Source organism: Coffea eugenioides, chromosome 5, assembly GCF_003713205.1.
Source record: "Coffea eugenioides isolate CCC68of chromosome 5, Ceug_1.0, whole genome shotgun sequence".
In the NCBI taxonomy this organism is placed as follows: domain Eukaryota; kingdom Viridiplantae; phylum Streptophyta; class Magnoliopsida; order Gentianales; family Rubiaceae; genus Coffea; species Coffea eugenioides.
The window spans coordinates 43,181,567-43,194,326 of NC_040039.1; the positions used below are offsets into that span (position 1 = coordinate 43,181,567).

At 39.3% G+C, this 12,760-nt stretch overlaps 2 protein-coding genes across 2 annotated transcripts; both read left to right on the top strand.

Moving 5' to 3' along the window:
* Positions 1–745: 745 nt before the first annotated feature.
* LOC113772512 lies at positions 746–1,461 on the top strand. Its single transcript, XM_027317127.1, has one exon. The coding sequence runs from the start codon at positions 1,136–1,138 to the stop codon at positions 1,403–1,405; it is 270 nt and encodes an 89-aa protein (XP_027172928.1). The 5' UTR covers positions 746–1,135; the 3' UTR covers positions 1,406–1,461.
* A 2,557-nt stretch (positions 1,462–4,018) lies between these two features.
* LOC113772547 lies at positions 4,019–4,525 on the top strand. The gene has a single exon (XM_027317173.1). It carries the CDS (start codon positions 4,122–4,124, stop codon positions 4,386–4,388), a length of 267 nt encoding a protein of 88 aa, XP_027172974.1. The 5' UTR covers positions 4,019–4,121; the 3' UTR covers positions 4,389–4,525.
* The last annotated feature ends 8,235 nt before the right edge of the window (positions 4,526–12,760 follow it).

Below are 12,760 nucleotides of genomic sequence, written 5' to 3' on the forward strand. Positions count from 1 at the left end.
CTTATGTCCGCTTCCTTCCCCTTAGTGTAGGATAGATTAGTTTTATCGTCTCTGAATAAAAAAAAAAAAAAAGAAAGTGTGGTAGAGACGTCAATCGTAAACTTTTCCATCGTAATTATGGACAGGATTGTCGTCATCCAAGAAAAAATAAAAAATAACTCCTAATAGTTGATTACCCTCTCTATGCTAAGTCAAGAAGAAGACAGTTTAGATAAAGTATTATTAGAAATATTTTTTAGAATAATTATTAGAATATATTTTATAATGTATATGCAAGATAAAAATAGTTGAGAATATTAAAAATTATACTTAAAAAACGTATTGATGATGTAAATAAAATAACATCTATACTATATATAAAGAGAGAGCATTAAATTTGGTGTAAACTTTTTTTTTTTGGTCATCTTTTAGATTTCCAGCTTTACCCTCTCAATCATTTAATTATACCTCCATATTTCTAAGCTAACCAACTTAACCACAAATTAACTTTCACTCCAATTGTCCAAATATATATTGCCTACATAACTACCTACAAATATTGTAACCAACAACTTAATTAAAATTTTATTCAAAAAAAACTATTTTTTGACAAATATTCAAAAAACTAGTAAAAGATCAAAATTTACTTGTTCATGTATGAAAATTTTATACTAAATTCTTTCATATAAAGGATCGTTCCGAAATTCCACATACATCGAGTGTGCCTTTATCGCTAATTTGAGATAATATGTGTATCCAAACATAGTAATAATTTCTTCTATTCTTTGCTTTGTTCGGTAAAATGGATTAAAAAAGCAAATGAAAAATACCCCACTCGACCTTTACAAAACCGCCCTCCCCAAAGTCAGTGGATAAATACCACAGCCCATGAGCCCACTAGAAATTTAAAAAACCATAAACTCCAAGACCACTGGAAAAGCACCCAGCCCCTGGTTTCTGCAACAACTTATTTACACAAACTTTTGAGATGACAGAATATAAATATGGCTGAACTCCCCAACAACATCAGCACCAAAGAACATCTTCTCAGAATTCAGAAAAACATCTCTAGTACTCAACCAAGCTTCAAGAGTTCCAGAAAGACTCCATCATCAACAAGGAATCTTTACAGTTTTAAAATTTATTCTTGCTGAAAATGAGTTCAACAAGCAGGGCGTGGATAGCAGCGGTGAGTGTAGGCGCAGTGGAGGCAATGAAAGATCAGGGATTGAATAGGTGGAACCACACCATGAGGTCAGTACACCAGCTTGCCAAGAACAACCTCAGGTCCCTGTCTCAGACCAAGCAGCTTTCTCCTTCTGCATTGGCTTCATCAAGCAGTAAAGCTAAAGATCAAGAAAAACTAAAGAAGTCTGAAGAATCATTAAGGAAAGTCATGTACTTGAGCTGCTGGGGACCAAATTGATTGAGCCCCCCATTAGTACTACTATTTGTAATTTTTTTTACATACATGGGGCGATGTAAAACTGGAAATTTTGGTAATTTTGTACCCACAAAATTGTAAATTTTAAAATTTATGGCATTTTTTGCCCAATGAATTGGAATAGAAAATTGATGTGTTCTTTAATGTGCAATTTCAGTTATCATTTCTTAATGGGGTTTACTGCATTAGCATCTCGAGGAGGTGTGATAGAACTAAGGGGTTGAGTTACCTAGTTAATGTCCTGCATTAGCAATCTTGTTTTCAATTGATTGGATTAAAATCGAAACGGAACTGCTGGGGTAGGTTAATCCAAGCCGCCTTAATTGACAAGAGAAATAAAGAGTGACAAAATTGTGGGGTCAATGTATTGGCAAACAACGCATGATTGAGTATAACACAGACGACTTCATTAAGCAGTATTATTAGTAGTTTAGGCCCGAGATATTCACCTTTTTTGTTTTGTCAAAACCACTTGGCTTTATTGGATCCGTATTTTCTCAATGTACTTTAGGCTTCCAAAGAGGCTAATAAGATTGAGTATTGTTTAACTCATCATGCAAAAACTGCCAATCTTCTTAAAAATCTATGGAATTCATCGCCAAGTTTTGTCAAGTAAATCGTGTTGAACGATATCTACCAATCTCATTAATAAAGTTTCCTGTTTTATAAAAAAAAAAAAAAAAAAAGTATTACCATCAACTACATGGCCTCATTTTTAGACTGATTTTCAAAACTTGATTTTAGATTTTAATTTTTAAAAAAAAATATTTTATTGTGTTCTCAATTGCTGTTCATATTTTGATTTTGAGTTTTTTTAGCTTTAAAAAATTAAAAATTAGAAGCATCTATTTTGATATTTTTTATTTTAAGTTTCCAAAATTAGTTCTTATACAATCAAAAACAGTTGGGAACAAGGCCAATAACTTGTTTGTCTATTTTTATTCAATAGGAAGGACTTAGGTGTATCTCATTGTTAATTACTTCAAGTATTAACAATGCTTGCACTCAAGATTAAATCTCTTATACTTGAAAGTCTGTTGCGGCTAATTCTCATAGAATTAAATTAGCCCATAGTAGACAGACACTTGTCCTTCTTTTTTTAAGATTTTGGAATTTTCGCGTGGGTACTTAAGTGATTTTTATACACGCGCCACTTTGTACAATGACCATAACTTACAAGTTCGCCTTAAACGTTTTTTTTTTTTTTGAAGGAATTCACCTTAAACGTTTCTCTCGTAATATATAGAACTATAGTTCTCGTCATTCTTGAGAAAATAAAAGTATACATCAAATATGTACATTGCTAACCAATTATGAATAAAGTAAATAAAACTAAAGTTCTACTAAAATGGAAATAAGATTGCACATAACGCATTATGCAAATTTTGCCTTTTTGAATGTCTTAGAATTTTCTTCCATCAAGAAAACAGTGGTGAACAATTTTCAACAATCTTATTGATAAAACTCTTTTGTTATATTAAAAAAAGTTATTAAAATGGAATTAGTCCTTTGTATATTTGACTGGGGGTGCCAATTGGGATTTCGTAATCAGGTTTTAACAAATCCAAATTCGATTCACAAATGATATAGGTTTTTTGATCTTCGGGCATTCGGGTTTGAAGTTCAAATTAAAAGGTTCGATCTCAATTCTCATTGTTAAATGAGTTTCAGGTTCAAATCAGACTTGACTCAAACTCATAGTTAAATACAAAATTATATATAATATATTTATAATTATGAATCACTATAAATTTATATATAAATTATTATGTCATAGATATTTATAATTACACACACACATTCATATATGAGCCGGGTATTAGCTGTGTTCGATTCTAGCATGATTCAAATTCGATTTTACATTTAGGGTGTATTTGATAAAATTGAAATCTGAAATCTGAATCCATTAAGTTATTAAATTATTAAGTATTAAATCTAATACATTTCAATGCATATCACATTCAACGATAAGTTAATAACTTATCACTTAATTTTGGGAGCAAGTTTTAATTAGAAAATCTAATACCACTTAATTAATTCAAATGTTCAATTTTTTTTATCATCAAATAATCTGAATATATTAAGATCTGATTCCATTAAGTTTAAGGGTTGAATTTGATTATCAAATAGGGCCTTAGTTCCGGTCTAATATTAAGGCTAAACTCTATCTAGTCCAAATAAAAATTAGTCCAGCGGTTTTTTTGAGCCAAATAAGCCGAGCTCGAACTGTTCTAATCCCATTGACAACCCTATATTTGACATGGGTACGACTAATCAGTAACTCCAAATAATTTATTACCCTTTCAATGCTAAGTGAAGAAGAAGATAACAATTCCCTCTTTTCTTCTTATCTTTCAATGCTACGTAATTCCAAAATTGGCCGCTTGATTTCCTGGAAACCGTGCTCTCCAGAGCCAGTTGAGCACGCCACAGCCCTGAGCCCACAAGAACTTTAAAAAACCACACTCTCCTAGACCACTGGAAAGCTACAGAGCCCCTGGTTTTTTGCAACAATCATCATACACAAACACACACAAACTTCAGAGAATCTGTGTATATATATGACTGAACCTCCCAACAGCTTCATCACCAAACACATCTTCTTCTCAGAATTCTAAAAGCATCTGCAGCACTCAACTAAAGACTTGTATCATCAACAAGGAGTCAATCTTTCAGTTTAACTACATTCTTGCTGAAAATGAGTTCAACAACCAGGGCATGGATTGCAGCAGTAAGTGTAGGAGCAGTGCAGGCAATGAAAGATCAGGGACTGTACAGGTGGAACCACACCATTAGGTCAATGCAGCAGCTTGCCAAGAACAACCTCAGGTCCTTGTCTCAGACCAAGCAGCTCTCTCCTGCATTGGCTTCATCAAGCATTAAAGTTAAAGATCAAGAAAAAATTAGGCAGTCTGAAGAATCATTAAGGAAAGTCATGTACTTGAGCTGTTGGGGTCCAAATTGATTGAGCCCCCCCACTAGTACTATTTAGTTTTGTAATTTTAGATATATGGGGTGATGTAAAACTGGAAATTTTGGTAATTTTCTACCTACAAAATTGTAAATTATATGATTTTAAGACATTTTTTGCAAATGTCTTTCTTTAAATATGGTCTCTATAATCACTGCTTAGTTGAATTAATTAATTGCATTAGCATCTCAATGGGTGGCAGAGTTAATGGGGTTGAGCTCAGGCAGCCATACCACCAAAATTGGTATATTTTGCTATTGAAGAAATGCGAATTTTGCTATATATCCTCCATGTCATAAAAAAAATTCTTCCCTTTCACCAAAATTTTCATGGCGACACAAGTAAACTCCAGAAGAGAACTCCTAGCCCCATGTAAGAAGTATGGATACTTGCCTTTGGAATTATCAAGAATTTGCTTTCCACTGATCTCGCCAAAGAATATGTATGAGGTTTTTCTTCCTTTTTTTTTTGGTTTAATAAAAGAGTGTTACGTTATTTTTTATGCTCGACATGAAATGATAATAGGAAAAAAAAAAAATTTTGCACTTAGATACATAGGATCGGTCCGCAATCAATACGCCCGGATAAAGGAAAAAAAAGAAGGTGAAAATTTGCAATTTTTTTTTCCTGAGAATTGCAATATTGTTTTGATATTTGAAAGGTTAATATTTAGGTGCTGTCCAAATTGAAAGCAAATACTGGCGTATGTAAATCCAAGGCTAAATTGATTAAAGATGTGTTTCTTCCTATTGTTCTTGCTTTTGGCCCATACTTGACGGTTGATACTTCTGCTCCATCCCATTTCCTAAAACGAGACAAATAGCCAACAGCTTATTTGTCATTCCAAGATCCTATCCAATTGGCTGCAAAACTGTGTGCTCGTTGTCATTGTCAACCATAACTAGTATGTCCATTTTTCTTTTGTTCTGAAATTATCTTCTGTCCCAAAATTATCTTCGATCTCATCTGTTTGATGAGATCTGGTCCGTGTTATACACGTAACAGCTATATAAATACGAAACAAACCAAATAGAAGGTAATTTGTGAACAGAAGATTTGAAACGTGTATTTTATATTGGATACGGAAGAGTATCTCATTGGAAGTTAAGTACTACAATAACATACTTAAAAATGCACTCAAGACTATCTCTTATACATCGAAGTCTATGGTGGGCAATTTCCATAAAATGAATCCAATATAACCACTTTTTCTTCTATTTTTAAGTGTTCTTTCTCAATTTTAGAGTTTTCCCTTCTGTACTTAAATGGATTTTTCCACCCCCACTCTACTTTGTAGGTCTAGAGATTTAATTTGTAATCACTAGTGCTAATTGCACTATATAATGTGGATAGTATCACAGTAGATACGGACACGGACTTGACCCGGACACCCCACTCCGTCGACAAAAAAAAAAAAAAAAAAAAAGATACGGACACGGACTTAATAGAAGTAAATCCTAAGATGATAACATACAAAATCATCTAACAAATTTTGTAATTTAATGGAATTTGTGTCCCAAAGTTAATTTTATACATCCAAATTCGCATTATATCAACGCTGGCCATGAATCACATGGTGCTATTGACCTCACAATCAAACCAAAAGCAGTTCCATGTTTTTTTGTACAATAGAGTGTAACAAAGAGATCCACCTTAGATTTTTGGGATAATTTCAAAAACCCCCACTGAGGTTTCTAACAATTTCATTGAGCTCCCCTGAGGTTTGAAAACTTACACATACCTTCCTTGATTTGATAGTTTTAGTAACAAAATCTTAAAATATCATTGACTTGATCAAATTTTTAAATGAATACCCAAATATACCTGTGTGTAATGAGTTTTAATTTATTTATCCATACAATTATAAGATTATCTAGTATAATTATAAGAAAAGGTGCCAAAATTTTTATGTTCATACCTACTATTTGATAAACAACTATAATAATAATTTTATCATTATGATAGAATATTTTTGATGGTATTTTATTATGGATTTAAATAATTCATTTAAAGTTTATGAATTTTTCGAGTAGTGGATTATCATAATTTAGTAGTGGTTTTGGGCCATTTTCTTTTGATTTATTGTTAATTTTAATACCAAAAAATAGAAAACAATGATTAGCAAAAACATTGGATTGCATAAAAAGTTAATTCATCAAAAAAATCACTAGTTCGACATTTGGTTACAATAGAAATTAGAGATAATAGTAGTAGTTCTACAATTTTATTGGTAAAAATTAAAAAAAAAGGAATAAGAAGGAAAAAGGATATAAAAATATTTTTAAAAGTCATTCTAAGTATAAACATACCAAACAAGGAAAATTCATTAAAATATTTAAGGGTAGTATTATCATTTTAAATGAAAAAGGAGGTATGTGTAATTTTTAAAATCTCAAGGAGCTAAATGAAATTGTTAAAAACCTCAAGGGAGGTTTCCAAAATTATCCCTAGATTTATCCCTCCTAATCAAAAATAGAATTCTCGTCCAAGTGAAAATAAAAAAATATACATTGGATATGTACTTTGCTAACCAACCATCAATAAAATCTATAAAACTAAAGTTGTATTAAAATGGAATTAGTCTTTTGATATGTGACACAGGTACAAGTAATCAATAACTTCTCATAATTTATTACCGTCTAAATGTTAAGTAAAGAAGAAGAAAGTAATTAAGTTTCTCCTTTTCATTGCTTTGTTCGGTAAAATGGACAAAACAAGTCGACTTTAGTGTTTTGAAAATCGGATCGAATTGATCAGTTCGATCGATTAAATAGTGAATCAGTCATACCTCCACTCCGATTCAATCAAAAAAATCAATTAAATCGGTCAAGAACGAACAAAAATTGGAAAGTTTAACTGGTTTTTATTAAAAATTTTATTTTTTTAAAAAATAAATAGTTTAATTTTTTTAAAAAAATTAATGCTAAAATAAATAAATAAAATTTTAAATCAAGATTGTACCGATTGAATCAATTGAACAATTGAAAATTTTTCCAATTCACTCTTCAGCTCAAATTTAAAAACATTGGCCCACTTGACCTCAAGAAACCAGTGGAAAATGACACAGCCCACAAGAACCTACCAGAACATTGAAAAAAACCATACTCTCCAAGACCACTGGAAAATCACACAGCCCCTGGTATTTGCATCAATCCATTTACACAAACACACAGAAACTTTAGAGATGACAGAATATAAATATGACTGAACTTCCCAACAACTTGAGCACCAGAAAACATCACCTTCTCCTCAGAATTCTAAAAACATCTCTAGTATTCAACTAAGTGCCAGAATATCCTAAAGACTTCATCATCAACGAGGTTGTATTAGTCTTTCAGTTTAATTACATTCTTGCTAAAAATGCATTCAATGCACCAGCTTGCCAAGAAAAACCTCAGGCCCCCGTCTCAGACCAAGCAGCTTTCTTCTTCTGCATTGGCTTCATCAAGCAGTAAAGCTAAAGCTCAGGAAAAACTAAAGGGGGCTGAAGAATCATTAAGGAAAGTCATGTACTTGAGCTGCTGGGGTCTCAATTGATTGAGCCCCCCATATGGCTACTCTGTAGTTTTTATACGGTATATAGGATGACGGATATGGAAATTTTGTATCTTTTAGGATAAACAGAATTGTAGATTCTAAAATTTGAGGCCAGTTGTAATAAATAGAGCCATCAATTGAAAAAAAAAATTGAGATCTGCAATTGTCATTTTTTTTTTCATATATCCTTTTTGTGTATCGGTATCTGGCCATTTCGGAAACTTGTCTTGAAAGATGGAAGGAATAAAAATCCCAAAAATGTTAACTGATGGTAAGTTAATTATGTCATTCTGTTCAACTTATTCCTGATAAGAAAAGAAAAAAGTTAAAACTAATTTGGCTAAGTATTTTTTTTGGTGTTATAAAAGTGTGATAAGCCCACATCAAACCTTGGCTCAACCAACTTTATTTGCCTCTACGGGCTAATGTGTTTTTTTTTTTTTTCTCTTGAAAGATATGGGCTAATTTTAATGACGTATGAAAGAAAAATATATATTTTTTGGTTCATCATAAAAGTACAATATGCCGACATCTCCTTAACCATAGCACCTTATAAGTTGGGCTAAAAGACAGATTGGTAATGGAAAGAATACACATATCTGGGAAGATAGCTGGCTTCCGGACACAACAAATGGGAGAGTAACTACTTGCAGAGCTACGGATGGTGGTCTGCAGAAAGTAGCAGATTTGATTTGCCAAAAAAGATGGAACCGCAATTTGGTTTTCCAAACTTTTAACACCAAAGATGCGGACAGAATTTTGAGTATCCCAATCAGTCTAGCTGGCAGGGAAGATTCTCATTTTTGGTTACATGGTGTGGATGGGAATTACTCCGTCAATTCAGGGTATAAGGTGTTGATGGCTAGCAAGGAAACCAAACAGAAAACAAATCAGAATGACAGCTCTACTAGTTGGGAGCATCAGTCTAAGAAGATTTGGAAGCAATTGTGGAGCTTAAAGATTAAGCATAAACAGAAAATATTTCTCTGGAAATGTCTAAACAATGCTTTACCGGTCAGAGATATCATCTATGGTAGAATCAAAGCTGGAGACCCTATTTGTATGCGATGTGGAGAGGAAAGGGAGACGATTGAACATACATTTCTGAATTGTGTGGATGCAAAAATGACATGGAAGTTAGCCCCAATCCAGTGGGAAGGCATATTGGAACAACATGGCTGTTTTAGAAGATGGTGGACATCCATCATTGAAGCTAGACATAGACCACAAGGTTGGCAACATATTGCTCTATCGGTCCATATACTCTGGCAAATATGGAAAGGGAGGAATGGGGTAGAATTCAATGGCAAGAAATACAGGCCATGGACGGCTATTCAGAAGGCATTAAAGGAATGGTTAGTGAGGATGCTCACCTCGGCCACCCCGCATGTCCGAGGTGACCTCACCTCGTCCGACATCAGAGCTCACCCGTGCCTCGGGCATATCCCTTAAGCTCGGCCGGATCCCTAGTCTACCGTGTAGGTGACCTCGGCACCTCCACCTCAGCTGCACGCGGATGAGGCAAGTCACCTGACATCATCCGGGATCAGTGCTTTATCTGAAAAGCACTGTCGCACTTAATGACTACTGCAAAGGACTCCTCGTCACCCTGTCCAGGCGGCTACAGTGTCAGAGTTAGGCCCCCTGACAGGGAACAGAGCCGTAATGGCAGGGCATGGGTCCCACCGACATAAGACCTCCGTCCTGCCCTCCACTCTCGCTCTATAAATACCCCACACACTCCAACAAGTAAGCATATACTGTTCATTTGCTCATACTCTAGCATATTTCTCGTTCTCATACTAACTTGATCGTCGGAGTGATCCCAGGGGAGAAGCCCCGCCATTCACTTCGGACAAGGAGGTTGACTTCGGATCCAGGAGTTCACCTCACCTCATCTCAGAGAGGACTGATTCAGGTCGGTTCAGCTACCAACCAAAAATCGCCTCTTCAATTGGCGCCGTCTGCGGGAACGAGATTACTGCTAAAATGAGATCCACGCGCTCCAGAAGCGGAAGAGTTCCCTCAACTGGGGCTGGGCAGACATCCGGAGCCCAGCAAGATCGTATCTCTGAGGAACATGGGTCCCAAAGGACCCAGCCCAACAATGAGGAGGCCATCGCCAAGATGGCCGAGTTTGTCACGGACAACCCCAACATCTTTGAGGAACTAGGAAGGTACCTCAAGAGGCAGGGAAAAGAAAAAGCCGAGTCTTCCAAGAGGAGACCGACGAAGTCCCCTGAAGTGCCCTCAGGCGAGGACTCCGAAGATGGGCATCTATCTCGGAGCACCTCCAGGCGAGCCTCATCCAAGGCAACCTCCAAGATTGCCTCCATCTCCCGAGCGTTTTCTCGGGGACTACTGGGAAAACGAGCCGAGGACCCACCTCGGCGTCCCGGAGGCCTAGCTTCTGATTACATGAGGGCTCCGCCCTTCACTGATGACATCAACGGGGAAATGGTGCCCCCGAACTTTAAGCTTCCAAATTTGCACACCTATGACGGCCGAGGTGACCCCGAGGATCACCTCCGCGCCTTCATCTCCGCATTCCGACTCTACTGCGTCCCCGACGCCGTGATCTGTCGGGCTTTCCCCATCTTCCTGCACGGGACCGCCCGGAAGTGGTTCTGGAGTTTAGAACCGGGGAGCATTTCCTCCCTGGATGAGCTGATAGACCGGTTCATCCACCGCTTTGTGTCGTCTCGACCAATAACAAAGACTTCAGCTTACCTCTTGAACCTGCAACAGGGTCAGGGCGAGTCACTTCGCTCGTACGCCCAAAGGTTCAACGAGGAGAATGTACAGATACCTGACCAGAACGAGCAGGTAACTATCGCTGCCTTCACCAACGGGTTAGTGGCAGGGATCTTCAACACAGAAATCCATCGGCAATACCCCCGTACACTACGGGAGCTCTGGGAAAGAGTGGACCAGGGAATCCGAAGTGAAGATGTAAATCGCATGAAGCGAGAAGCCCAAGCATCTCGTACGGGGCAAGATCCCCGAAGGAGGAAAGACACTGGCCGAGGTGAGCCAGGCCCAAGTGGCACTCCAAACCAACCCCGAGACCGCCGAAGTGTCTTCGACCGGATCGTGAAAGGCAGATCGTCCACCTCGGACGCCGAGCTGACGCCCCTCAATTCGAGCCGGACCCACGTCCTGGCTGTGATGAGGCAGAATCACCTCGGCCGCAACCCTCCCGAAATTCCGGGGAGGAGAGATAAGAGGAATTCGAACCTCTACTGTGCCTACCACCGTGATGTAGGGCACGAGACTGAAGACTGCAATGACCTGAAGCGGGAAATCGAAAATTTGATCCGGCAGGGATACCTGAAGCAATTCGTCCGCAAGGATGGAGGCTTCAACCGAAGCGTCTCCCACCGGGAGAACCGAGGCCCCCGCCGAGACGACCGACGGGACACGAACATGCATTGCCGAGGTCCCGAAGACCGTAGGGAGGACAAGCAGCCCCCACGCGATGGCTCACCGGGCTACGGCCCCAACATCGCAGGGGTGATCAACACCATCGCGGGAGGACCAACGGGAGGAGACAGCCAGAACTCCCGGAAGCGGACCTACCGCCAGGCCGAGATGGAGGTGGCCGAGCCGAGCTCTCGGCTGTCCGAGGTCATCACCTACGGTCCCGCTGACCCCGTTCCTGCGGCCTCCAGCAATCATGAAGCTCTTGTGATTGAAGTCCTCACCAACAACTACGTAGTCAAAAAGGTCTACGTAGACCCCGGAAGCTCGGTAGACGTCTTGTACTACCGGACTTTCGAAAGTTTGAAGCTGACAAGGGAGCAACTCACTCCTGTCAGAACTCCCCTCGTGGGATTCGGGGGACACGTCGTCCACCCGGAAGGCATGTTGACCCTGGTGGTAACAATCGGGCGTCATCCACGCTGCCGAACTGTGCCTGTCAGTTTTGCAGTGGTCAAAGCAGACTCCCCCTACAATATGCTGATAGGCCGGCCCACGCTCAATGCCTTGAGAGCCGTATACTCCACCTACCACCTGAGCTTTAAATTCCCAACATCTGCGGGGGTGGCCGAGGTAAGCAGCGATGTGGGCGCCGCCCGGGAGTGCTACCTCGCCACCATTCAAGCAGCAGTCACCCCCCGGCCCTCACCGAGGTCAGAAGAAAAGAGGCCAGCGGTCCTCTCCATAGACTGCATCGACCCTCAGAAGGCAGAAGAGCCCAACAGGCTGGAGCCCGGGGATGAAGTGGAACTGGTGGTAGTGGATGAAGCGAAACCTGACCAAGTGGTCCAGGTAGGGGCGGGACTCCCCCCACCCCTGAAAGAAGAAATGATCTCCCTGATCAAAGACCACCGAGACGTCTTCGCGTGGTCCGCGGATGAAGTGGTCGGAGTGCCACCCGAGCTCATGACTCACCAACTCAACGTTGACCCGCAGGCCCGACCTGTGCGACAGAAACGAAGGCACTTCGGCCCCGAACGTAGCCAAGCCATATCGGATGAGGTCGACAAGTTCTTGCCGGCCAAGATGATCCACGAGGTCCAATATCCCACCTGGCTGTCCAATCCAGTCATGGTAAAAAAGGACACCGGGGGATGGAGAATGTGTGTCGACTTCACCGACCTCAACAAGGCCTGCCCCAAAGATTGCTATCCTCTGCCAAGGATAGACGCCCTCGTCGACGCGGCGATGGGGTATGAAATCCTCTGCTTCCTAGATGCCTTCAAAGGGTATCATCAAATAGGAATGAGTGAGGAGGACCAAGAGAAAACGGCGTTCTACACCGACCGAGGTACTTATTGTTACACTACCATGCCCTTCGGGCTAAAGAACGCCGGGGCGACCTACCA

Excerpts from the sequence above, each read along its gene's own strand:
- LOC113772512 (XM_027317127.1), top strand. The coding sequence starts at position 1,136 with ATGAGTTCAACAAGCAGGGCGTGGATAGCAGCGGTGAGTGTAGGCGCA.
- LOC113772547 (XM_027317173.1), top strand. The coding sequence starts at position 4,122 with ATGAGTTCAACAACCAGGGCATGGATTGCAGCAGTAAGTGTAGGAGCA.